The sequence below is a fragment of the Colias croceus genome, chromosome 11, assembly GCF_905220415.1.
Source record: "Colias croceus chromosome 11, ilColCroc2.1".
Taxonomy (NCBI): domain Eukaryota; kingdom Metazoa; phylum Arthropoda; class Insecta; order Lepidoptera; family Pieridae; genus Colias; species Colias croceus.
Window position 1 is genome coordinate 7,325,517 of NC_059547.1, and position 27,269 is coordinate 7,352,785.

At 34.4% G+C, this 27,269-nt stretch overlaps 1 protein-coding gene across 4 annotated transcripts; it reads left to right on the forward strand.

The window, feature by feature from the left end:
• The first annotated feature begins 690 nt into the window (after nucleotides 1-690).
• On the forward strand, nucleotides 691-26,976 carry LOC123695822 (ubiquitin carboxyl-terminal hydrolase 7). 4 transcript variants are annotated; one of them, XM_045641759.1, is made up of 23 exons: nucleotides 691-1,092; nucleotides 1,171-1,300; nucleotides 3,049-3,176; nucleotides 3,575-3,906; nucleotides 4,138-4,301; nucleotides 10,137-10,254; nucleotides 10,349-10,490; nucleotides 10,739-10,913; nucleotides 11,280-11,472; nucleotides 11,960-12,113; nucleotides 12,912-13,048; nucleotides 13,197-13,293; nucleotides 13,618-13,854; nucleotides 14,587-14,860; nucleotides 15,323-15,414; nucleotides 16,377-16,534; nucleotides 16,968-17,075; nucleotides 17,395-17,557; nucleotides 17,725-17,846; nucleotides 20,276-20,411; nucleotides 21,236-21,394; nucleotides 22,493-22,586; nucleotides 23,494-26,976. In XM_045641759.1, exons 2-23 carry the CDS (start codon nucleotides 1,222-1,224, stop codon nucleotides 23,607-23,609), a joined length of 3,378 nt encoding a protein of 1,125 aa, XP_045497715.1. In that variant the 5' UTR covers nucleotides 691-1,092; nucleotides 1,171-1,221; the 3' UTR covers nucleotides 23,610-26,976. The 4 variants fall into 4 exon arrangements, with proteins under 4 accessions (XP_045497715.1, XP_045497717.1, XP_045497716.1 ...); XM_045641761.1 differs by having other exon boundaries at nucleotides 23,509-26,976; XM_045641760.1 differs by having other exon boundaries at nucleotides 16,389-16,534.
• The last annotated feature ends 293 nt before the right edge of the window (nucleotides 26,977-27,269 follow it).

Genomic DNA, 27,269 nt, shown 5'->3' on the forward strand with positions numbered 1-27,269 from the left:
AGATTAAATTTGTATATTTTCTTTCCATGATAGTCTCGTGGGGCCGCATCAATGAACGAGTAAACCATGACTCGATTATTTGTCTTGATCATATCGCTAAACGATACATCGACGATTATTAGAAATTGCATTTAATTAGAAATGTACGTTAAAAAAATAAAAAAATATACACAAATGAAGGATTATTCCATCTTTTTTAATATTCGACATGTTTGAATTGCTTCTGCAAGATTTGACAGTGCAAAACGGAATTTTTAGCGGAGCACTCGCAGACGTCCTTTCGATGTTTTACGAATACGCAGAGTGTTTGTAATCGATTACGCAAGTAGTTTTTATGAAAGCATAAGATTTTTCGACTCGAATAATCTTATACCTCGGCAAAAGGGGAAACGCCTGCGAGTGTTATCCATTACCTAATGATCTAAGCTATAATTAGATTGAGATCTATATATTTTATGTTTGAGAGGCTAAAGCTACAAAAAAGATAAATAATTAAAAATGGTAAAAGACTAAGAACAAAATTTGAAGCTTAAAATAAAATTTCCATTTCTCTGTTAATAGAAGATTTTGAAAATAATTTAATTTAAACTCTAAATAAAGTAAAAAATCTAAGAACACAAAATCCGGTGACCGGTTGCAAAAACCGTAATTTACACAGAATGTGACATCACTACAGTGAATGTGAGAGAATGATAAAATGGTGCATTCGTCGATCAAACCGGGCCACACATTTGAAGCTAGAAATTAAATTAGACATCCACCATTTTGTTTATTTTCACGAAATCACTTCATGAGTAATATACAACGGTGAAATTGCGTTCTTAATCGAGTGCATACGTGATTGAGTAAATCTGGCAATGATTATTAAATTAGGAATGTGCTATTAGCGTATACTGCCATCGAGCCCTTGTGTTGAAAATTGCAGACATCGGCCGCGCCGCTAGTAAACATTCTTTGAAAATTAACATCCTAACTTCAAAGAAAAATAAAAGCCAGGGTGCGCAAAATAATCGTGTCGATGAGAAAGGTCCGTTGAAATTCGTTCAGCGCCTTTTTAGTAAGTCTAAAGGGAGCGATCCCCTAGCGTTAAAGGTAGGTGAAGTGGCAATTTTATGTGAGTTGTGTGACTGGTTATAGGATATGTTGTTCTACAGTGATAATTTTACTTAGGAAATCACGAAGAGTTGTGGGCGACAGTCCCCGGTGGCGCGCCCGGCTAACATGAATCACACGCCTGCACCTGACAGGCAGCAGCACGACCCTAATGTGAACCAGGTTGAAGAAATGGAGACTCAAGAAGGTCGGTTAATTAATCGTCTTATATAAATAGTACATGTGACACCAATATTTTGATCAATACATTCGGTAAATATGTGATTGGGTAGTTTTTACTTCTGTACTTGCAGTGTTAATTGTTTCATTCATTATAACGATATAAATTAGTGTGCTCTCATAATACATAATTGAATTTTGATGCTGGTTAATTCTGTATTGAAGTTCTTTACATAACCTCAATCGAAAATTAAGTGTCATCCTTTTGTAATGTCAATGTATCAGTTCTTCTATTGATTTTACCATAATATGACGATAATTATCATCTGAGTGTTGATACTCCACAGTTGTAGTTTGATACCAATAATTACAGCACAAAAGCAATTGTGTACCATAACAAAGAATTGTTTTGTCAAATTGTCAAACTCTAAAATTAGAATTCTTTGTTGTGTTATTTTCTTATCACATTACCTGCATTAGAGTACTATGGAATAAAAAAAAACTCTTCAGCACAGGTAAAAGTAACTGGCATATCATATTTTATTATAACACTGTACAGTGATCATATATTATATAAATATATACCTTTTATTAATTATTTAAATTAAACATTTAAATCAATTATCAGGAGAGTCAAAAATCCATGCATCAATCCATATCTCAAATAGGTATCTCATTGAAATTTCATAAATAAGGGCTTAAATTAAATAAAAACATCATAGATAAAACATGAGCAGCTGATAAAGAGTCACATGTTTGTTTTATTACAAATTTGATACAAATGATTCAGTATAGTGTTCACATCCAATTGAATATTAGAAAAATATTTATATAATTGTATATTTAAGATAATCTATATATATTAAACTCAAAGGTGACTGATATAGTGATCTATCAACGCACAGCCCAAACCACTGGACGTATCGGCTCTAATTTGGCATGCAGGTAGATGTTAGGACGGAGGCTTCCCCTAAGGATTTTGATCAATTCTACCCCCAAGCGGATAAAATAGCGGATGAAAATTTGTATCATGTTTATTTATCTTTTCCATGCAGGCGAAGCTGCGGGCAACAGCTAGTTATAAATATGGTTAAGCAAAATGTTAAAATGAAAAAGTGAAATTAATGACTGATATTAAATTCAGTGCAAACTATTGTTTTAATATACTGTAAGTTGTTGTAACAGTGTTTTAAACATAAAATATTAATTGAAAATAATTGAAAATTACTAAATAGTTTTTGTGCTTTCTGTGTTCGTAAATTTATCTTTTAATTAAATTCTTACACAGCACCAGTGATTTTGTATTGTTAATTTTTTATTTGTATTGTAATTGAGAAATCATTTGTTTTAATTGTACCTTAAGACTATTCATATGTATTAGAGAAAGTAGTAGATACCAATATGCAGTTTGATAAAATATGCAATTTAAACCATAATAAATTTTACCATAATACACCTAACAAGGAATATTTAAAAAATTCATGAACTAGTTACCCAATAATCTTTACTTACTGAGGAGCCAACTGTGAAAAAAAAAGAAATTCTTGAATGTCTGTTTTTATTATTATTTACCATCCGGTGAATTGGCCACTTTTTATATTTTTAAATAATACTGTCACTAATCAATATGTCATAAAATTAAAAAAATACTGTCAGAACTAATAGAAGTTATAAGTTATAATATACTCATTCTTTTAATAAGTAAATAATACTATAATGTGTGTTTTTTAGCAACTAATGTCTAAGCAAAATGAATAATGTGCATTTTATTTGCAGTGGAAACTGTAGAAACCGCTATAGAGAAAACCTGGGACGATGATCTTGTAAGAGGTCGAATTACTCCCAACGGAGGGGTTGTGATGACTGATGTTATGAAGAATCAAGAGACAACTTCTGAAATGCCTGTAAATATAATGTTATTTTCTTAAAAAAACTAAACATTTAATATTAATTAAATTTTCTTATTTGCATGTCATCATAATCATATTTTCTTTTTATAATCCATAAATAAAATTGGATCCTTGTTATGATCAAACAATGTTGAGGCTTTAATTAGCTATTATTGTTAAAACCACTGTCAATTGAAATAAAAAAAATATTTTACTCTTTATGTATTTTATCTTTTACTGGGCATTGACCTCAAAATTAACATATGTGAAGATTAATATGTGAGATTCCGCCATCTCTAAGATTAAGATAACGTATTTCATGTGAGGCTCCAGGTGAACAAAAAAAGAAAGCAAAATTAGAAATATTTAATACAAAGTATAAATATATGTATTATGTTCAACTTTTTTCACAGCAACTCGCGTGCGTCGACGCCGAAATGGAGGATGACGAGGCGAGATCAGAAGCGACTTTCCGCTTCACAGTGCACAACTTTAAAAATCTTAAGGACTCGGTTCTATCACCTCCTTGCTATGTCCGCAATTTGCCGTGGAAGATCATGGTTATGCCTAGACAGGCACCGTCAGCCGATAGACAACAGCAGAAGTCTCTGGGTTTCTTCTTGCAGTGTAATGGGGAGAGTGAGTCGTCAAGCTGGTCGTGCTATGCAATGGCCGAGCTGAGACTCATCTCTCACAAGCCAGACACTGAACCGTTTCATAGAAAGATTCAGCATTTATTTTATAGGTGAGTTCATGTACTTTAATAAACCATAACTAGGTCATGAATGTCCGTCTTCTATAGTGAACAATAATTGTTAAAAGTTTTCTGTGAGAAGTGTACTATTAGTGTTTTGCTAATATTATTTACAGGTTTTGATTTCTCATTCTTGACTTTATAGTATAAGATCGCCCATTACAAATCTTAATCAAAATCATACAGTGTTTTTTTTGGCCAATGTTAGTATTTTATTTTCAGTAAGGAAAACGATTGGGGTTTCTCTCACTTCATGGGTTGGAATGATGTGTTAGACCCCGAAAAAGGATATCTCAAAGAGGATGCAATTACATTGGAAGTTCACGTCACTGCTGAAGCACCACATGGTGTGTCTTGGGACTCCAAGAAACACACTGGTTATGTTGGTATGTAATTATTTTTTCTACTTCTTTTTAGGCCATATTTTCATGTTTGATTAAAAGCTAGTATTACTACACTTAGAAATTATAGACTAACGGAGTTGTAACAAGATTTATTCATTTTATTAACTCGACGTTTCACACATTTTGCAAGCAATATTTCGATTTGTTAATAAATTGCATTTGAAATCTGTTATTTTCTAAATAATAAATAGGTTATGTACATAATATTATACTACGCAATTTTTTTTATTGTATTCAAAGCTTATTCTATATTGTATTATGAAGCAAATAAACGATTTTTATTTTATTTATATTTAATAATTGCACTGTGCAAGAAGATACAATATTTTTTTAATGTAATAATTGTCGGATTGAATTGTCATAATCAGTCGTAATTAAAGCATCATACAAGCAAGACGTATTTTTCTTTACAAAATCACCATTCCGTTTATCGCAATCTAAATTCAACCTTAGTGACCGAACATATGGCCTATAACGAGCCGGATAGTTTTGCGATAACGAGAACAATAGTGCATCGGCCGGCGAGCAATCCTATACAGAAAAAGTTGTTTACGAGTTACGAGTTAGCGAAGTTTCCTTACAATTGATGTCAAGACAAAAGAAGTTATAATTAATTATTAAAAGTCAAGATTTTGAAGTGAATCGTTGCATTTATAAGAAGATAATATTTAAGAATTTAATTAAACATAATGGCTACTACTATTACTTCCGAACAAGAAAGTTATATTAACATGTTAGAAGATTTAGCATCGAAGTTACAAAAGACACAAATTAATTTTAAAAAGTCACCTAAAGTCAGATTAACGGAGGGCTATATTAAAGCACGTTTGGAGTGTATGGAAGACTATTGGAAGTTATTTAATGAAGCACACTTGCAATTATCGAAACGTACGACGAGAGATCAGCGCGGCGTGATTCCTTATTTTTTAAACGAAGAATATTATAAATACGAAGATGTGTATATCAACTTTAAAGCGGACATGTTAGATTTATTGGGTGCGAATAAAAACGTGATGCAACAAGGTGAAATGGGTGTTTCAATGGTCGAACCGTGTATTTCGGGGGTGAAACTTCCACACATCGAGTTACCTACTTTCTCAGGAAGATACGATGAATTTTTATCATATCAAGATTTGTTTACTACACTTGTGCATAATAATTCGTCATTATCAAAGGTACAGAAGTTACATTATCTTAAGTTAAGTGTTACCGGAGAAGCCGCATCTTTATTGAAACATATTAATGTAACCGAAAATAATTACGAACAAGCTTGGGACACTTTGAAGAAACGTTATGGTAATAAAAGGATTATTATAAACTCCGTATTTAAAAGATTTTTTGGCATACGTAAGGTAAATACACAAACATCGATACAAATTAAATTCATTTTGGACACAACTAATGAATGTTTAAATAGTCTACAAAATATGCAAATTTCTACCGATACATGGGGTCCAATTTTAATTTATATTATTCTACAAAAATTAGACCAGGAGACACACAAATCATGGGAAGAATATATTTATCAACAAGAATCGGAAGAGTTGCCTAGTTGGAAAGATTTAAATAAATTTCTTGAGTTAAAATATCGCACCTTAGAAATGATAACATCGAACAGTCAACAAACTACAAATAAAGATAGATCGTCAACACAAAGATCATTCCATGCCGCTAAGAATATTAAGAATTCACATTTAATAAGTAACAATCAGCCGATGTGTATCTTTTGTCAACAAAATCATTATATTTATCACTGCAACGAATTTTCTAAACAAACTACTGAAGACAGACATCAATTTGCACTCAAGAATAAGCTATGTTTTAATTGTTTAGTTCCCAATCACACCGTTCCACATTGTAAACAACAAACGTCTTGCAGAATTTGTAGAAGAAGACATCATTCCCTATTACACTTAGACAAGAAGCAAGGGATTGATTACACAAACACAACGACTCCAACAAGCGCATCAACATCAGAAGCACAAGTCACAGCGCATTACTCAAGCGAAGCACAATCTAGTAAAAGGGTTCTACTTGCTACGGCGTTAGTCTACATAAAAGGCAAGTCAGGTGAACTTCATCGTTTTCGTGCACTTGTAGACCAGGGATCAGAAGCGTCTTTCATCACGTCAAGAGTTGTCGATTTATTAAACCTAAAGAAGAAAAGAGTACATGGTACAGTATCGGGTATAGGTGAAGAAAAACAAGATTTGAAGTATAAGGTCCAATTGTCATTACATACTAAATCGTCGCCTATTGAAATGGAAGCTTATGTGATGAAAACAATATCGTCGATTCTGCCTGCCAAGAAGATTTCACTGCAGACGGAAATAGAAATTATCGATTTAGCTGACCCTACTTACGGAACACCTGGCAGCATTGACCTTTTACTAGGTATAGAAGTTTTTACAAGAATTATTGAAGACGGCATCATACGCCCACACAACGGTTTAGTAGCCCAAAAGACTAGTCTGGGTTGGATCTTGTCCGGCCAGACTACACATGCTGACCGTAACAACACAAAAACACTAAGAAGTATGTTCATTAGAGAAGACAATGACTTACTTAAATCTTTTTGGGAAATAGACACGTTCTTATACAACAAGAAGAAGATATTTACAAAAGAAGAAGAAGAATGTGAAGATATATATACAAAAACAACCCAAAGAGATCACGAAGGAAGATATACAGTACAACTACCTTTAAAGCAAAGTTTAGAAGAAACAATTGAACAAATAGGAAACACTAAGGATACTGCAATAAAGAGGTTTAAACAATTAGAAAGAAAATTTGCTAAAGACAAATCACTAAAAGAAGAATACGCAAAGGTTATAAAAGAATATATTAGTATGGGTCACATGAAGAAGTTAGAAGATGATGATGACAAGAACACTATATACCTACCTCATCATGCTGTCATTCGACAAGACAAAGAGACTACAAAGGTCCGTGTAGTCTTCGATGCTTCAGCTAAGGGCTCCAACGGTTTATCACTAAATGATTTAATGCGAGTAGGTCCTGTTCTACAAAGAGATCTTCGCGGTCTTATTACTTTATGGAGAATTAATAAGATTTGCTTCATTGGAGATATAACAAAGATGTACAGAATGGTTAAGATGTCTGAAGACCACTCAAAATTACAATGCATTGTTTGGAGAGACAAACCAGACGAGGAATTAAGAAGCTATAAACTTTTAACAGTTACGTTCGGAACGGCCGCAGCACCATTCCTCGCCGTCAGAACACTGAAACAATTAACAAATGATGAAAGTGTAGAATATCCTGAAGCTGCTAATGCGATTCAAACATCATTTTACGTTGATGATCTAATGGGAGGTCATGAAGATGTAGAAAAGGCAAAGAAGCTCTGTGAAGAAATAAAGATTGTATTAAAAAGAGGAGGATTTAACATGCAAAAGTGGTCCAGTAATGCTGAAGAAGTCATACAATACATAAAAGAAGATGATAATACAATAAGAGAAAATTTAGAAATTAAACTAGATAAAATAATAAAAATATTAGGCTTAACATGGGATAGAAGAAGTGATACATTTAAAATAACTATAGACTTACCTGAATTAATACTTCCTGTGACAAAAAGGTCTATTCTCTCAGATGTTGCACGTTTGTTTGACCCTTTTGGGTGGTTATCTCCTGTAGTTATAGTGGCAAAGGTCATGATGCAAAAACTTTGGCTTTGTAACAAGGGATGGGATGATGAGTTACCCTGCGACATAATAGAAGAATGGAAATGCTATAGAGATGACTTACTTGAACTACAATCGCTTGAAGTCCCACGATGGTTTCACACAGCTCCCAGAAGTAAAGTGGTGGAGATACATGGTTTCGCAGACGCGTCAACGAAATCATACGCAGCTGTCGTTTACCTTAGAGTCGTCGATGAAAGAGATGATGTCTATGTTACCATGATAGCATCTCGCACAAGAGTAGCTCCGTTGAAACAACTTACCGTACCTAGACTTGAGTTATGTGCAGCAGCGCTTTTGGCAGAAGTAATTGAAGAAACATCAAATCTACTTAAACTGGCGAACACGCAGATATACGCTTATACAGACTCAATGGTAGTTTTGTCGTGGCTGCAGTCTCACCCAAGTAAGTGGAAGACGTTTGTCGCTAATCGAGTGGCAGATGTTTTGAGAGTTGTGGACTGCTGCAGATGGAGTCACATACGATCTGCTGAGAACCCAGCAGATATCGCGTCAAGAGGAATTAAAGCTTGCGAATTAAAGAGTGCGAAACTTTGGTGGAATGGACCAGAATGGCTAAAAGATAAAGGTAACGCTAAAACAACAAAAACAGATATTCCAGAAACAGATTTAGAATTGAAGAGTTTATACAACACAAAAGAAGAAGATTTTGAACTACCTATTTGGGAAAGATTTTCGAGTTTATCTCGGATGAAAAGAGTCTTGTCATATTGCAGAAGATTTTTGAGACCTAAGGAAGAATGTCAGAAAGAAAGATACATACAAGTAGAGGAAATGGAAGAAGTATTAAAGATGTGTATTAAATATTATCAAGGACTTATTTATAAAAAAGATTTGGATGACATAAAGAAGGAAGGAAGAGTGAAACCCAGAAGTACACTAGTCAAACTTTCTCCATTTTTAGATAAAAATGGGATCATGAAGGTTGGCGGAAGATTACAGAAAGCAAATATAGAGGAATCTATAAAGACACAAAACTAACATATGAAGAAATGTCTACACTATTGGCCCAAGTAGAACGTCCGCTTTGTCAACTAGACGAGACTATCGACACACTAACACCACTCACACCTGGACATTTTCTTATTGGCGAACCATTGATTGGTGTTCCTGATGTTCATTACAAGCAGGCTGATGCTGGCCTACTCACAAGATGGCGATGTATTCAAAAGATGACTCAGGATTTTTGGCACCGCTGGAGGTCTGAGTATTTAAACACATTACAACAACGAAGTAAATGGCACACCAACATTCAGTCGCCAAACATTGGAGATGTCGTTGTAATTAAGGAGGAGGACTTACCACCTACTAAATGGTTATTAGGTTGCGTGAAGGAAGTCCATCCCGGCTCAGATGGTTTAGTACGAATAGTAACAGTAAGATGTAAGGGCAGTAAAGAGTTAAAAAGACCTTTATCAAAGTTAGTTTTACTTCCAAATAAAATCGATTAATAAAAGAAATGGGTTATGTATTACACATTTACAAGTTAAATTAATGTGTATTGATTGTTATTGAAACTAAATTATTTTATATAAAAATTAGAAGAAGATACGAAATTGTAAACACATTAATTTTGAAGTTATTTGTTTGTATTACTTTACAAAATATTTGAAAGTTACGTTGAGAATTTTTTAACTTTTACTTGTTTGAAGATCTAATGTATGAAGTAAGAATGTTTATTTACCTAAGGTTAATGTGTAAGATTTTGCATAATATTTTGTTACTTTTTCAATGTGATAGATTGTAAAAAACTTAATGTATTCCTGCCAAAACATAAAGCTAATTAATCATTATAGTTTTACAGTTATACAGTCCACTGTACTCAATTATTGGTAAGTTAAGATTTTGTTACTTCAAAGCTATCGTTTATTTTTGTTAATGAATTTAAGTTGAAAACAATATGTTTTGGTGGGCGGTATGTCGGATTGAATTGTCATAATCAGTCGTAATTAAAGCATCATACAAGCAAGACGTATTTTTCTTTACAAAATCACCATTCCGTTTATCGCAATCTAAATTCAACCTTAGTGACCGAACAGTAATAGACAAATAAAACAAAATGGTTGAACTTGTAATGTCCTTCTTTTAGGTTTGAAGAATCAAGGTGCAACATGTTATATGAATTCTCTTTTACAAACATTATACTTTACTAATCAGTTACGGAAGGCTGTTTACAAAATGCCCACAGAATCTGACGATAGTACAAGGTGAGATATACTGAAATGAACAATATTTCCTATACTATTTTTACGTATAATGATTACTTAAAGTACATTTTAATGAATGATTTTTTTTTCTTAGATCTGTGGCATTGGCACTTCAGCGAGTATTCTATGAGTTACAATTCTCCGATAAACCAGTTGGTACAAAGAAGCTAACAAAGAGTTTTGGATGGGAAACTCTTGATTCTTTTATGCAGCATGATGTTCAAGAATTTTTGAGGGTATGTTAACTTTAGCAGTTATTAAACAATTTTTTATCTGTGAGTGTAAAGTGGAGGTCCTTTTTCATGAATAGATTTTTAGAGAAGTTATAACTTGACGAAAACTTACTAATATTCCAGAGAATTAATTTTCGCCAGTATACTCCTCAAATTATCATTAATAAATCCTTCAATTAAAACCTTATATACCTAGAAAATAGTAAATAGTTAAATCTAGTTTCTTTATCGTTATTTTCCTACCATTTTAGGTATTATTGGATAAACTGGAAAGCAAAATGAAGGGCACATGCGTGGAGGGCACGGTGCCGCGGCTCTTCGAGGGCAAAATGACGTCTTATATTAAATGCAAGAATGTTAATGTGTCCAGTACTAGAGTCGAGACATTCTATGATATTCAACTCAATATTAAGGGGAAGAAAAATAGTGAGTATAAACTTGTGACCAATAAGTAAAATGATGTAATGTGTTACATGTTGTAGGGACACACATGTACAATTCGCTGATCGAGCTTTTTGTATATGTGTGCGTCCACATTGTTTCCCCGACGCTTTTTAGATTTATTAGAATTTAAAGTCAGTAGTGCATAACGGCTAGCATAAATAACACTTGTATATTGTGAAGAGCAATAAATTCATTGAAGGAAAGGCTTTATTATTTTGGGCAACCTTGGGGGAAAGGCACTACTCAACATTGGTGCGCCGGGACGACGTCGTCTATTGTGTATATTGATTGTATATTGATTGTATATTGATTGTATATTGTAATTTAACACATACATTTTCTATACAGTCGACGAATCGTTCAAAGACTACATAAGTACAGAGACGCTAGATGGCGAGAACAAGTACGACGCGGGTGAGCACGGCCTCCAGGAGGCTGAGAAGGGAGTGATCTTTGCCTCGTTCCCTCCCGTACTACATCTGCACCTCATGAGGTTCCAGTATGACCCGATCACTGATAGTTCGGTCAAATTTAACGATAGGTATGAGATAATCGTTTTCTTGTAATAATTGTTTCATGTATGCTGATTGCTGTCTTGATGTTTATAGTTTATAAATCGGAAGTTTTTTATTTGTTTACTTACTGTTGATATTTACAGGAATTACTGATTCTATCATCTAGTAACTACTTCTTGTCATATCAATTATTGCAATATGTATTTCATTTTAAGTGAACCGAAGTGCACATACTCTCTAAAAATAAAGTCTAATTTTTTAATATAAAAATAATTCCAGTATGCCCCTTAAATGTAATTTTAGTACAATTCAATATTTCAAAATAAATGATGAATATAATAAAGAGACGCTGAAGTTATTTCCCAATTAAAAAAGGATCCTTATATCATAATATAATTTAATACACACTTAAACATTTATTTATTCAGTTAGCCTTCTTCTAGAAGCACTTTTAATTCGTCATAATATCATGTTTTTACTATTTTCTACAATAATGTAACAAACAACTTGTAGGTTCGAATTCTACGAACACATCAACTTGGACGCGTACCTACAAGAGAAGCCGGAGACCCCGGCGGACTACACGCTGCACGCGGTGTTGGTTCACTCGGGGGACAACCACGGGGGGCACTATGTGGTGTTCATAAACCCTAAGGGAGATGGCAAGGTGATTGTTTGCGTTATATGGCAGTATGTTTTGATTGTTTGTGCTTTATTGTTTTGGTTATGAATTTACGTAATTAGTATTATACAATGAGTGATAGTACAACTCGATACTTACTGGAGACTTTCTAGCAACTTGTCAGCTTGTTGACTCGTAGAAGTTTTATTTGTAACTAGCTTCCGCCCGCGACTCCGTCCGCGCGGATGTCGGTCTTCGCGTGGATGGTTTATTTCTCCATTTTGAGTAGGTACCTCTGACAATAAAATCTTATAAATATCTCTTGGACCCAATTCCCAAATACGGCTAGGCCTATAATAATACGCAACGTGTGTTCGCGGTTCTACGGAACAACGTCTATGGATAAAACTGAAAAATTAAGATTAATTTTTTTCTACGTATTTTTCCAGGATAAAAAGTATCCTATTTTACGCCCAGGATAATAAGGTATAATTATACCAAGTTTCATCGAAATCGAACCGCTAGTTTTCACGTGATGCCTTCACATACAGACAGACAGACAGACACACAGACAGACAGACAAAAATTTTTTTAATCACATATTTGGGTTTGGTATCGATCCAGTAACACCCCCTGCTATTTATTTTTTCAATATTTTCAATGTACAGAATTGACCCTTCTACAGATTTATTATATGTATAGATATCTTTATTCATACTAATGATGCCCAAGATCTATATTTGTAAAAAAAATGTTATTTATTCACATCAAAAACATTAATGACATTTTATGAACAGAAAACTGTAATATGTATGTAATGTGATTTCTTTTTGACTATTGTAGTGGTGTAAGTTCGACGACGACGTTGTATCACGCTGCACGAAACAGGAAGCCATCGAATATAATTACGGTGGACACGACGAGGACATGGCTCTCACAGTCAGACATTGCACTAATGCTTATATGTTGGTGTATATTAGGTGAGAAATATCAAGGACTAATGTTATGAAAGTTTACTTATTATTAGAAAATAGATGAATGCTCTAAAAACTTGTCGTAAGCATATCATTTAAAAATTAATATTTACTAACGAAAAGGACTGTTTTATTATTTCATTATGTTTTTTAGGGATTCACAATTAAAGACAGTGCTCCAAGAAGTAGCACAAGTAGACATACCAACAGAACTTAGTGAGAGATTGGCTGAAGAGAAGAGAATTGAAACGGTAAACATTTCATAACGTAAATAAAACTTATTATGATTCAAAAGGATTATGCGTTTCGTGTCGGACGGTTGCGGTGTCGAAGTGGTGCATTAGACGCACTGTGTACAGACATTGTACAGGGAACGGACGACCCTCACGCGCCTCAGCCTCAGCGCACGGACACGTAACGCATAAATTGAAAGCGCCCTAATTACAACAAAATGTTTTTTTTATATAATCTTGACGTGTGTCATGTGACATGGCAAATATATTATAATATTAAAAATGAACAATGCTATCAAATACTTATAAATCTAACATTAAACAAATCCTCTATCCACACAGATCCGTCGCAAGGAGCGCAACGAGGCGCACCTGTACATGAACGTGAACGTGGTGCTGGAGGAGGCGTTCGACGGTCACCAGGGCAACGACCTGTACGACCCCGAGCGGGCGCACTACCGCGTGTTCCGCGTGCGCAAGCAGGCCACCGTCGCGGAGCTCATGGACATGCTGGCGGAGAACTTCCGCTACCCGCAGAAGCACCTGCGCCCGTGGCCCTTCAGCGCGCGCTCCAACCAGGTGAGGATAGATAGCTTATTGACTCCAACCAGGTACGGATAGATAGCTTATTGACTCCAACCAGGTACGGATAGATAGCTTATTGACTCCAACCAGGTACGGATAGATAGCTTATTGACTCCAACCAGGTACGGATAGATAGCTTATTGACTCCAACTAGGTACGGATAGATAGCTTATTGACTCCAACCAGGTACAGATAGATAGCTTATTGACTACAACCAGGTACAGATAGATAGCTTATTGACTCCAACCAGGTACAGATAGATAGATAGCTTATTGAAATTTTGGATAAGGGTAAAAGCGGCCGTACACGAACTGCTTCAAGCAGTTGATACCGGTTGCTTGAAGCCGCGACTGCGTGAACTATAGTCAGCTATAAATATAGCTGTACGGTCGGCAGTCAACGACCGACCGCTCGAGCAGTCCGTGTACGTAGCTCAGCCGATAACTGCTCAAGCTGCCCGTGTATGACCGTCCTTCAGTGCAACTTTTTGGCGTATCGGAGAACTAATTCATCGTTTAATGATAGTTGATGTTAATTGACAATTATCTATTTCAACTTATTAAATCCTGACAAAATACTGATTTTACTGTAATTCATTACACTTATTACAAAAACTTTATTTCCTTTTCGAAAAATTTTAACAAAGTAATGTAAAAAGAAACTTACACTTTCAACTATGCGTTTTTGAATGTGGACATATCTACAACTTATCGTATTTGTTTCCAGACGTGCAGACCAACATGCCTCGACGTTGTCAACGATCAGAACAAGACAATAGCGGACATATCGGAGAACATGAACCCATGGAATATATTCCTGGAAATGCTTCCTCCGGACTCTGGTTTCGCAGCACTACCTCCCTTCGATAAGGACAATGATGTCGTCCTGTTCTTTAAGTACTACGATCCGAAGCAAAAGCGTATACACTATTGCGGCCACCATTACTTGCCGATCGCGAGTAAACCGGCTGATCTCATACCAATACTCAATAAGCGTGCAGGTGAGGGCATTGTGTTTAATAGTACACTAGCTGCACCTCCAGACATTGTTTTGACCTATTGTTCCTTCTTTAATCCATTGAGCCCCAAGTGGCCCGTTCGGTCCACGACACAATAGATTTTCTATTGTGTTTGTGGTTCCGGGGCCTGAGTTATTAAGCTTAAAATATAAGCTGAATTGGTTGAGTACTTCACAAGTTGTACACTTAGCATTTGGCGATTCATTTATATTTGTTTAGATTTATCCTACTTCCCACTTAACAAATTACTGTTTCAATGTTCCACAAAGCAGATACATAAAACATAAAAAACGCAGGAAAAGTTTTTTTAGCTTGCATTATGAATATATCAAATTTGCTGATGATGAGTACTACTTAGTAAAACGTAGTGTTTTGTTCATTTTAATTCTATTAGAATTAACTTAAATTTGGGTGGTTTAAAGATTATAATATAATTTGTTGCAGGATTCCCTCCCGACACGCCGCTAGTTTTGTACGAAGAGATTAAACCAGATTTCGTTGAGAAGATAAACAATTACAATGATCCGCTCGAGAAGGTATTATTTATCAGTTTTTCCCCGTCAGACCTTTACTAGTTTTAGACATTAAATATATAAGTGTTAATATATTGTAAGTTTAATGAGTATTGAATGTGAATCATTGAAAACATAATATAACTCTTGATCATCATGTTCAATTATTGAGAAAAAAGTATTTTTACAATTAATATTAGTCAATTTCAGTATTTAGTATGTTATGAATACAATATATTATTGAATGTTTGTCGTTCTGTAAATGTTTATTTAATCTATTTTACGTATTTATTAACTTTGTTGTATTTTTTATTAAATTAACTGCTCTTTCAAATAATAAATTAAGCTGCTTGATGTTTAAGGTATGGTATTTAAAGTTTTTATACTTATTGTTTATTATATTAAGTATTTTCTATATCCTACTTTATCACACTACATATTGATAATATTTATACGTATTTTGAAAATCTGATATTTATTATATGCGATAATAAAAATTAACTACAACTAAGATCATCAAGACTCATCTAAGAATTATATTTTACAACTGAATTGTAATTGAACAGTCCCTATTGTGGAAATAGTACAAAAAATATTTGTGAATATAATGACAAATATGTACAGATACGTGCTTTACCATATTTTAATATTTTATTAGTCTTATATAGAGAAACTTCAAAAACTACCTGCACTGATCTAACTATATTCTACCACTCTTAGTAAAACTCACTGGATGCACTGTTCTCTAAAGACTTGCACTTGCATTGTCTGAACAATGGGATGGCGCGAAAGCGTAGGTGAATCGTTGTCGCGGGCTGTCTACTATCCCATTGGTCAATCATTAGACGCGATCTATCCGAGCCCCCATTGGTCAATCATTATCAAGACGCGATCAATCCGCGCTCCCATTGGTCGATACGTAACCCGAGCGGCGGCTGGCGCACGCGCCCGCCACCCCTCGGGTTGAGTCGTGTGCACGCGGCCAGGTATTGGACGAGCTGATGGACGGTGACATCATCGTGTTCGAGCGCGCGGACAACCGGCACGAGGAGCTCGAGCTGCCCACGTGCCAGGACTACTTCAAGTACATATTCTACAAGGTGGAGGTGCAGTTTGTTGATAAAACGGTGCCAAATGATCCCGGGTGAGTATTGCTACAACTTAATATGTTTAAGTTAGAACTCGTTTTAACTAAATATTTTATTATTCGTAAACTAAATATTTTAAAATTATAAGATAAATATTTTAATAACTGCTACTGGTAGAGATATAAGTTATCTATTATATTCATTATGTAATAAGTACATCATTATATCCAATCTGGTACTAGTTGGTACTTATTTGTCTATTGACAAGTGAACATTGATTTTTATAGTAAAAACGGAACACTATTTAGAAAAGCAAAAATATCTGAATGATGGAGCAAATTGAGTTAAAAATTGAGAAAAAAAAGTCTTACACGGCTTTAAAAACAAAATATAATAAGCATACATTAAATGAAAATGTGTAAATATTGATCGGTTTCAAATTTTTGTAAGCACACACAAACATACTAATAAGTGTAATTTATATTGCAGTTTCACAATGGAGCTATCGATGCAGATGCGCTACGACCAGATGGCGCGTGCGGTCGGACAGCGGCTCAACGTTGATCCGTATTTAATACAGTTCTTCAAGTGTCAGAAGTGAGTGCAATGTGCTTTTATACCCTTTACTAATGCTATGTTATTTTAACTGTTTATTATCGGATTTTATGCAGAATATTCTTTATTTAAATGTCATTTAAGATGTTCAAATTGCACGAATTGTCAGGCATTCAAAATAAATTGAGCGCTGATAATTATAAAAGAAGAAAGAAAAAAAGGTCTAGTCTTATTTGACAATAAACTTCAAGTCTTAGTTGATGCAGTTATTTATGATAAGCTAACTTTTGAATATACTAGAAATCGATTTCTTAAAACAAAGACACCTTAACTATAACCACACTATTATTTCAATTTGCAGCTACAAAGATACACCGGGTCTTCCACTAAGGTACTCATACGACGGAATACTAAAAGATCTGCTGGTGTACTGTAAACCAAAGTGCCCTAAGAAATTGTTCTATCAGATTCTATCCATTAAGGTCAACGAGTTGGACAACAAGAAACAATTCAAATGTTTATGGGTAAGTTATGAATAACAACATCTTTAAACTTGACCTATCCAAATACACATAAATAAATTTCTCTTTATGTATAACAAATAAAAAGATGAACTATCATGGTCTCGTAATATTTTACACTTATTACAAATGCAGTGCAGTATTTATATTTTTTATTTTCTTTTATCAAGGTTGGTCCAAATTACAAAGAAGATAAGGAATTAATTTTATATCCTAACAAAGGTGGAAAAGTATCAGATATATTAGAAGAGGCAGCTAAAGTCGTAGAAATGTCACCTGAAGGATCTGGCAGGTAAGAAGAAATTGTATATTCATGTTGAATATGTATTGGAAACTAATTTATCTGTTTTATTTTAGAGTGTTTTTTACATCGGATTTATAAGAAAATCTTTCTAATTTGTTGTAGCTTGATATAATAATATCTAGAATCAGTGGCGGTACGTTCATACAAGCCGAAAAGCCCGGCTTGCCTAAGGAATTCGCTACGAGACAGGAAAATACCCAAATTCACTTTTGAATATTCGCGCGCAACGAGCAATTCAAAATTTGCTCCGAAATTCAATGAAAACTCACCAACAAACAATGTCGAATTCGAGTCAAACTTTTTAATTCCATCCTTCTTGCTATCTAAATAAAGTCGTACTTTGTATAAACAGTGCGGTGTCCTTCTTGAGTGACATATAGTTCTCTCGCTTGCACTCGTGGGCTTTTACCGGGCTTTGCGCTTATCTCTTCTAACGTTGACACTTAACGTGAAATTTCGTTGAAGTAGCTACATACCTATCTATAGAATTCTATAGCAATTTATATGGCCAACAAAGCCGGGCTTTAACAGTGTGAAGATAGTTACGATTGCGCGTCGCGCGAACGAACGTCATGAATATTATTATAGTACGGTTTAGCGCGTGATTATACCGGTGTAATTATAATTTAGGTTAAGTTTTCGAATTTTGTGATAAAATAAGTGTCGCGACACAGATTGTATTGTAAATTGTGATGGTTTGCTTTGTGCTCAGCGGGGAAGGTAAAATCATTAAACTTTACTGTAAAACAACGATTAATTTCTTCATCAAAACCAACTCCCGATTTGTGCAGTAAGTAACATAAACCAAATTTTAATTGTAATGTTTACGAATTAATCGATTTCATGAATGAGAATTGGTTAGAAGAAGCCTTCTGATGAAACTTGCACATATTTTGGTATTTACGATTCTTGCTAGTTGTTCTTCCACGGAGCGTGCTTTCACAGCGTTAAATCGAATTCATAGGTAGGTAGATACGTATTTAAGAAATACACAAGGCCAAGAACGCCTTTCTGAATTAACAATGACTGTCATTGAGAAAGAGCTGTTAATTGAATTAAAACAATCTCCTAAGTAGGTACCTACTTCTATTCTGATGTTATAAAATATTTCCTTCAGAAAGATCGGCGTTTTGAATTAGAATATAAATGATCTGTACAATTTTATAATATAATGTCATACAGTTTTATATAATTTATAGATATAGATTTTAATATGATTGTAATGGTAAACGTTTGACTCAACTGTTTGCGGGCGCGCGTGAAGATTTAGAAGATTTGATTCGGTAGGTATGTTCACATTTTTTATAAATTTTATAACGAACATAGGTACCTACTTAGTAACACAGTGTATACCTAATTCAAGAAAAGGGTACCCAGCAAACTCTTCGAAAAATTTGGGCTTGCCCAGTCCTTACACCCTAGGCACGCCACTGTCTAGAATTTGATTATTATTATGTTAAAGCTATGGGATAAATAGTAAAGAAAACTATCATGTTACTTGCTAAATTAGACCCTATTTTTAACCGACTTCAAAAAAAAGGAGGAGGTTATCAATTCGGCCGGTATATATATTTTTTTTTTTTTTTTTATGTATGTACACCGATTACTCCGAGGTTTCTGAACCGATTTACGTGATTCTTTTTTTGTTCGATGCGGGATGGTGTCGAATTGGTCCCATAAAAATTTTATTCGGCTAGGCCCAGTAGTTTTTATTTTATGAGCATTTTTGTCTGTACTCGATGACTTAATTGGAATGTAGCAAGTAACTTTGATTCACTTCCCGGTAACCGATTGAGCTGAAATTTTGTATACGTATGTAAATTGGATAGCGATGAAACATTATCATGACATAGAGCTGATTTGATGATGGAATCGGAAGGTGGCCATAGGAACTCAGTAATATATTGACTCAACTTTATCGAGTTTGGGCTCGTTTGATTCGTGTTGAAAATTACACTAAAAAGTATTAAATAAAATTAACTGCGTTAAAAACAACCGACTTCAAAAACGGAAAAGTAAAAAATAAAAAAGATTTGATATTATTAATTACTACATATTATTTAGATGTGCTATTTATTAAATAGGTTTGAAGTCGGTGCCAAACACTAAGCACTTAGTATTAAGCCCGTGCACCGACATCAAACCTATTTAATAAATAGCACATCTAAATAATATGTAGTAATTTATAATATCAAATCTTTTTTATTTTTTACTTTTCCGTTTTTGAAGTCGGTTGTTTTTAACGCAGTTAATTTTATTGTTAATTTATTTTAGCTTCACCATGCAACGCCCATTCATGAGTATATTATCCTTTTTTGTTGAAACGACACATATTTTGACTTAAAAAAAAATCATGTTGTTATTATATATTGTGCGTGTTTGTGTGCGTTGAAATAAATGTTTTTTTTTTCTTGCAGATTACGGATCGTGGAGGTGTCGTGTCACAAGGTGCTGCCGGGGCCGGACCCCGAGCTGACGCTGGACCAGGTCACCATCTCGCCGCCCAGACTCTACCGGATAGAGGAGATACCCAGGGACGAGCTCAACTTGCAGGTAATGTGGAAATGCTCATGTACTTTTGTGTGGATTATTTTATTTTTATTTTTGAATGATACACAAATTAGACTTCAGAAATATGTATTGGGATTTTAATTCTTAATAATAACTGAATTTGAAAAGCATGTGTTCACACTATGCACACTTAAAAATTACAATAGCATACGGTACGCGAATTTGCTCATCTATCATCTCATAATAACTTTCAGTACATATCTGTTACAAACCTGGAGCCTTCCAATTATGCTAACTGCAATCTTAATTTTTACATTACAACCAATTCGAGTATTAAATCGAGATTGAATGATAATGTCGCAAAATGTAGATCATATTTTTCGATCGTGATTAATTTCATTTTAAACCACAGCACGATCGTGCGCTGTCTTTGTTTTCACATGTACCAATTCATTGTTCAATTGAACTCGAATGAGACCTCGAGTCGGGATTATTTTTTTACCTACCATTGTAATGTTGTGTATCGTTTTTTCGGTTGGTTGCCTGGATGTGATCACTCATAAGTGATAAGGCCACCTTCTGTGCTGTATTTTAAGCTATTGCATAGCTTCTATCGCGGGCCTTGAGCGCGGGGACCGAATCGAGAAATTCCGTAACGAAAAAACCTCACACTCCCCACTCCGACGGGCGGAGGTGTGACTTGAAGGCATAGCATGCAATAGCTTTACCGCGGCAGTCCCCGAGTGCCACACGTCGTTTTTTCTTTTAGAATAATTAGTTTTGATTGTATTGTTTTTATGTTGGCAGCACAATAAAGTGTAAAAAAAATAATAAGAAAAAAAAAATAACCGCTGTTATATACGCAGGAGGACGAGATGCTGGTCCCGTGCGCGCACTTCCATAAGCAGGTGTACGCAACGTTCGGCATTCCGTTCTACGCGCGCGTCAAACACCACGAGCCATTCCAGGCGGTCAAGGACCGGCTGCAGAAGAAACTCGACATACCTGATAAGGAGTGGGAGAAGGTACAATTGAGCTATTATTGTAGTATTGTTATGATAACTGTGCGTTAGTAGCGCGAGCGTAGATTCTAATTCAAAATAAATTATACTTGCTGGATCAGTAGTCTTCATTTAACAAAAAAATGTGTGTGTGTACTAGTGTACACACGTAAGAAGTGAAACTTCTTTGTGACCTTATTTATTCAAAAGATAATTTACTATATGCAACTTTACAGAAATACGTTGAATCACGCGTGGTAGAGATAAGAAAAAGGTGGCGCGTAACATAAAAATGTCACGCGTAACGAAAAAATATTACACTAAATTTTTTTCCAACCCCGATAAAGAAGTTTCACTTCAAAAAAAGTTGATACTAAATCCGTTTTTGCGTGAACTCTGACAAAAGACAGTCTTTAGTTTTGTTATATGTATGCACTAGCTACTAAAATAGCCCTTTCACTGTGCTAGCGTGCACTTTTTGATATAAGAAATAGTAACGCATACAAGTACAATGCACTTGCGCCATTTTCTGTGTGCTTTATCAAAATATAAAGGAATATTAACAGAGCAACAAAAACAACAGACAACAGAATAACAGAGCAACTAAAACTTTAAAATTCGCTAGTCCTTATGCCTACCCTAATATACCTAATATCTAAATAATAGTAAAATAATAATACCAGTACACAAAAAAAATTGTAGAGACTGTACACTGATCTTTGAAGGTCAAGTCTAGCCGACAACGTCGTCATATTTGCGAAGGTCAACATTTCTAATACAATTATAATTCCGCACTGTTAAAACGTTTATAAAGCACTAGTGGTCCCCCCCGGCTTCGCCCGTGGTACATATTTCGCAATAAAAGGTAGCCTATGTCCATTCTCGGGTATCAAAATATCTCCATACCAATTTTCATGCAAATTGGTTCAGTAGTTTTGGCGTGATTGGGTAACAGACAGACAGACAGAGTTACTTTCGCATTTATAATATTAGTATGGATTGCTGCTGTGTGATTGTGATAATGCAGTGCTTAACTTTTCCTGTTTCGATCACAATCCAGTTTTGGTTTACAAAAAAATTACATTTGTGTACACTGTTGAACTTTTCATATATTTTTTTCAGTACAATTTCGCTATAGTGACGAATGGCAGACCTAATTACATAAGTGAAGGAGCGGTAGTCAACATTTTCGACTTCAGGCCAAGTAGTAATGCAAGTGAGTATGATAATATTATCTTAACTTCGTGTATATTTTGACCACTTTTTTTTTTGCCCATGTTTTTGTTGAATTCTCATATTAATTTTTCTACTTATAGTTACTTAGTCAGTTTTTTAACTTATTATTTCATTTATTTATTGTTATTTATGATTGCAAACAATTTTTTTTATAATTTTTTATGCATAAATTATTTATCACCTTTACAATACTGAAAGGTATGAAGAAATATCTATAAGACGTACTTCATTGCTGTTAATGTAAAAAAACCCCAATGTTGATAGCTCAATACTTTGATTCGATTGAAATGTTCACGACGAAATAAGAGGCTCAAAAGCTGCGTTTCCGCAAGGCAACATCTGGCTCGTAACATGTGACGTTCAAAATGTACGACGACGCACAACAACGCGCGACGTTGTTAGGTGCGCGATGTTGCCAGTTCGTGCGTGACGTTGCTAGCTTGCACACGTCATTGTCAGCATGCGCGCGACGTTGCCTGTTCGTGCGCTGCGTTATCTGCTTTCGCGCAACGTTGCCAATTGGCGTGCAACACGTGATGTAACGCGCGAGATGTTGTTTGTATAGAGAGCATCTTAGTGGAGATCGCGCACAGGCAACGTTTTTCAGCAAACTACTTTTATGTTCAACTACATGTCACGGGCCAAATGATGCCTATATTAATGACATAATCGGTAAGCTTATGGGAAGCGATAACACCATGAACACATGATTGTAAGCTTTACCATGAACGTTTGTAGTGGCGTAAGGTGGTTTTCAGACCTCACGCCCCTACAAACGTCTCGGAAACGCAGCTTCACCCAAATAGTCAATGCAAAACAGTGGTCACGTACACACTTGAATATCACCGCGAGCCCCGCCAAGATACAAGTCAAAAACGTAATAGCAGACCTCTCGCTTCCAGACGCGACCGGGCGGCCGTGGCTCGGCCTGGAGCACATCAACAAGACGCCCAAACGTTCGCGCGTCAATTACTTGGAGAAGGCGATCAAGATATACAACTGAGTATGGGATAACTATATGGACGAACCGTACGCTAGTATAATCATCGATGTTTCACCACGCTTAGGGATTTGTGATATGAAATGTTGAGTTTTTGGTATGCGGTTAACGTGTTCGATTTGACACCACTGAAAGGCAAAAGTTAGTTTGTTGTTACTGAAAGACACTAAAATTTCATAATATTCATCATATTATAGTGTGTTATCGCCGATTCATACTTGATTACATTAAACATATGTACTTTTACCTTTTATTTATTCAATACTGCAATAAGCTGTAAAAAGTGTTCAAATAAATGTATAACTGAGTTATAAATAACACAAGAAGCTAATTATGGATCACAATTGTTGTATATTTTGTTTGTTGTGTATTATCTTTACCCATTATATGATTAAAAAGATGTTAAAATTTGCTTCTGTTACGAGAATTAAGCCAAGGTTTCAACTTAGAAGATATTTATTTTTAATTTTTAATTATAGAAAAAATGAAATAAAAATATTACTAATTAATTAATATAAATATAAAATATTACTAAGCCGACATTCAGTGGTGCCAAATGGAAAAACGCATGCGCACGACGTGTCTCAGATATATGTAATTTATCGATGTTGTTCAAAGTTGTAAGTCCAGATAACAAATTTATTCACACTGTATGCACATTAAAAACGCGTCGTGTGTATGTACCCTTATCACGTTTAAAACTATCTACGATCTTTAAGAAGTATATCGAAACATTTTCCTACCCTCCTGTATTTTTACCATTGCTTACTATGTCAAGTAAAATATTTTAAAGTACTTTTAACCAATAACGAAAGCGCGCGAGAATACGCGAACGAATGGCTTCTATTGGTCGGAGGTGAGTGTCAGATGATTTGATTGGTCAATTCATATGTTATTTTTTGTTGTTTCAATTATTAATACGCAATAGTTTACTAAGTTCGTAAAAGTTGTATTTGATGATATTTATCTCTATGAATTATAATACACTTTCTGTATATTTGATTAGTCCAAAACATTGCTCCTCTCACTCATATTGTTGACAGCAATAAAATAAAATAAATATATAAAACAAGATGTGGAAATCGTAATACAAATTAATTATATGTTAAAAGTAATTTTTAGACTGATTTTATATTTGCACCTCAGAGATTTGGAATCAACTTAGTTTTACTGCTTCAATCGAGTTGGCAGTTTACATTAAATTGGTTTAGAATGTAAAAATTAATGAAATCATTAATTATTCATATTATATGATTCTTAAAAGATCTATATTGTGTAGATCGCAACATAATCATCGTTATATTTGTTTCGATGGTATGACGACACAACACATAGTATAATTATTATTGTATTTGCGTAACATAGCATCAACTTTGATTAAATTTGAACGATCGTGTGATCTTTTATATTTACTTGTAATATAATTATTTGTTTCTAACATCTGTTATACAGTGGGAATACAGTTTTATTTATTTATTATGGTTTTATTTATTAATAAATTCCCCTTAAGGTGAAACGTGTTTGGTGATTTTACTATCGTACGGATATAGATTAGCCTTAAATAATAACCGCTAACACCAATGTATTGACTCTGCTGTTTGTAGTTACGTACGGCGATATAGTAGTCCTGCTAGCAAATGTTCATTTGTTTTCAACGATTTTATGTTTCTCGAACACGTCGTGGGGTATTGTGAACGAATAGCAATATTAATAGAAATAGATATATCGGTTGTCGCTGAAGGAACAAGTATTGAAATGTAGTATAATTTTAACTGGGCAGGATAGACGGAAAGACTTTTTGTTTCAAAAATAGTTTGAAAGTAACTCGAACTCATGTTTGTATATTATTTCATATTAAAATATAAGTTTTAGTTGATCTGTTTTTTAAGTAAGTTGCTGGACATATAAATGACGATCACAAAGCCGGGTCATAAGTGTTTTTCAACATTTATTCCTTCAGTCGGTGATCTACCGCAACGTTTTAGTCAATAGTTCGCCTTAGCATTTCCAGTGTATATCATAATGTGGCCTCTCGATACTTAGATGATAAACTAAATTGCTGTTTCTTTTTAAAAGGTTTTTCAGATCGGTCTGACGAACCTGTAAGGCTGTGTCACCGCAAGCTTTTATACCATTTTGGCAATTCGGCAATGTTCTACATTTTACTGCTTATTGTTTCTAAGCTTCACTAATGAGATTTACCTTTGCCTTGAGAGTTTTATCGTATATGTTTGTACGAATAACCGCTTATTGTAATCCAATTGAGTGCGGTTTTCATTTGATGTCTCTTAAAATAAGGCTTGTTAATTATGTGTATAGATTAACAATCACAAATAATTTAAATGTTTTTAACAAATAGTTTAATTCCGGATATCCCGGTATTAAAAATTATAACTTATTACTAACTAGATACATCAAAATATCTGAGTACATAATCGTATACATAAATGATTTACTATTGTAAATAGCGCGAAGTATTGTAGAGTTTGTCAATGTTTAAATTTTAATTTGTTTGTTGAATGTTTAATAAATCGGTCGGGTCGGTACGGTGTGGATGTATTGTATTGTCGAATTGCCGCGTCGTGTGTACATTTTGTCGATATCATAGCAGTGCCTATATATAAATGTAAATTGCGTCGAATGCCTTGTATTTTACAATTGCACTGAGGAGCCTAATCTGGCAACAACCGCGCTATAGAAAAGAGAACTGAGTTATATTGATACACTAAAATGTAATAAAAATGATAGTATGTATTTTTTATATTGAACATCTACGAGTTTACAACGTCCAGAATAGACTCCTCAGCATTTGCTCAGATAATAATAGATGTAATAGCACCGTATTGTTAATCTGGCTTAAAGCCTAGACATCCTGACAGCATGTATATTTTATTCGACCTACCGGAGAAATGTTACGTTATTATGGTTATGACGAAATTATGTATATATATGATGTAATAAATTAAGAAAAAAAAATACAATAAGTTTTCGTAAAGATGCCTTAGACGTTTTAAGACACTTAGTAATTTCGATATGATACTACTTAATTTATACCCTTTTTTAGGTTTTTCATTTAACTAATTAATTTATAGATATGGAAAATCTCTAATAAAATAGCGAGATGATTTTTTTCGTATGAATGTGTGTCACGCTAATTCATTAACAAGGTTTTGAGGTATTGATAGATGCATAGATATAGATTACTTGCCGAAATTAATGTCGTGGAAGTTGGGATTATAGGATATCAGGTTTGAAGTAACACCTTGTGGTCGGCGTTCGTACACGGCTTGTACAAACTATTGGAGCCTATTCCAATGTTTGTTGTTGGATTTTCAACGTTTCTCTGAATATAATCCTATATTTGTTTAAACTGGTTTGTTTTCACAGTATGCTTGCACCCTGACACCTTTAAATAAGTATGCTGAAAGTGACATTTTGGCAATTGCAATTTATAAAAGCCAATACTGTGGATTTTATTTGAAATACTAACATCTACTTAAGAATTACATAACTATATTCTCACTTCTCAGGCTGGAGTAGAGAAATGATCATATTTTGGTATGGCACATTTAGGTGTGTTTTAATTACATAAATTATTACAATGAATATCGATAATTCAACTGCATATTTTCTTAATATATATTTTGCAGAAGTCTAGTTTTA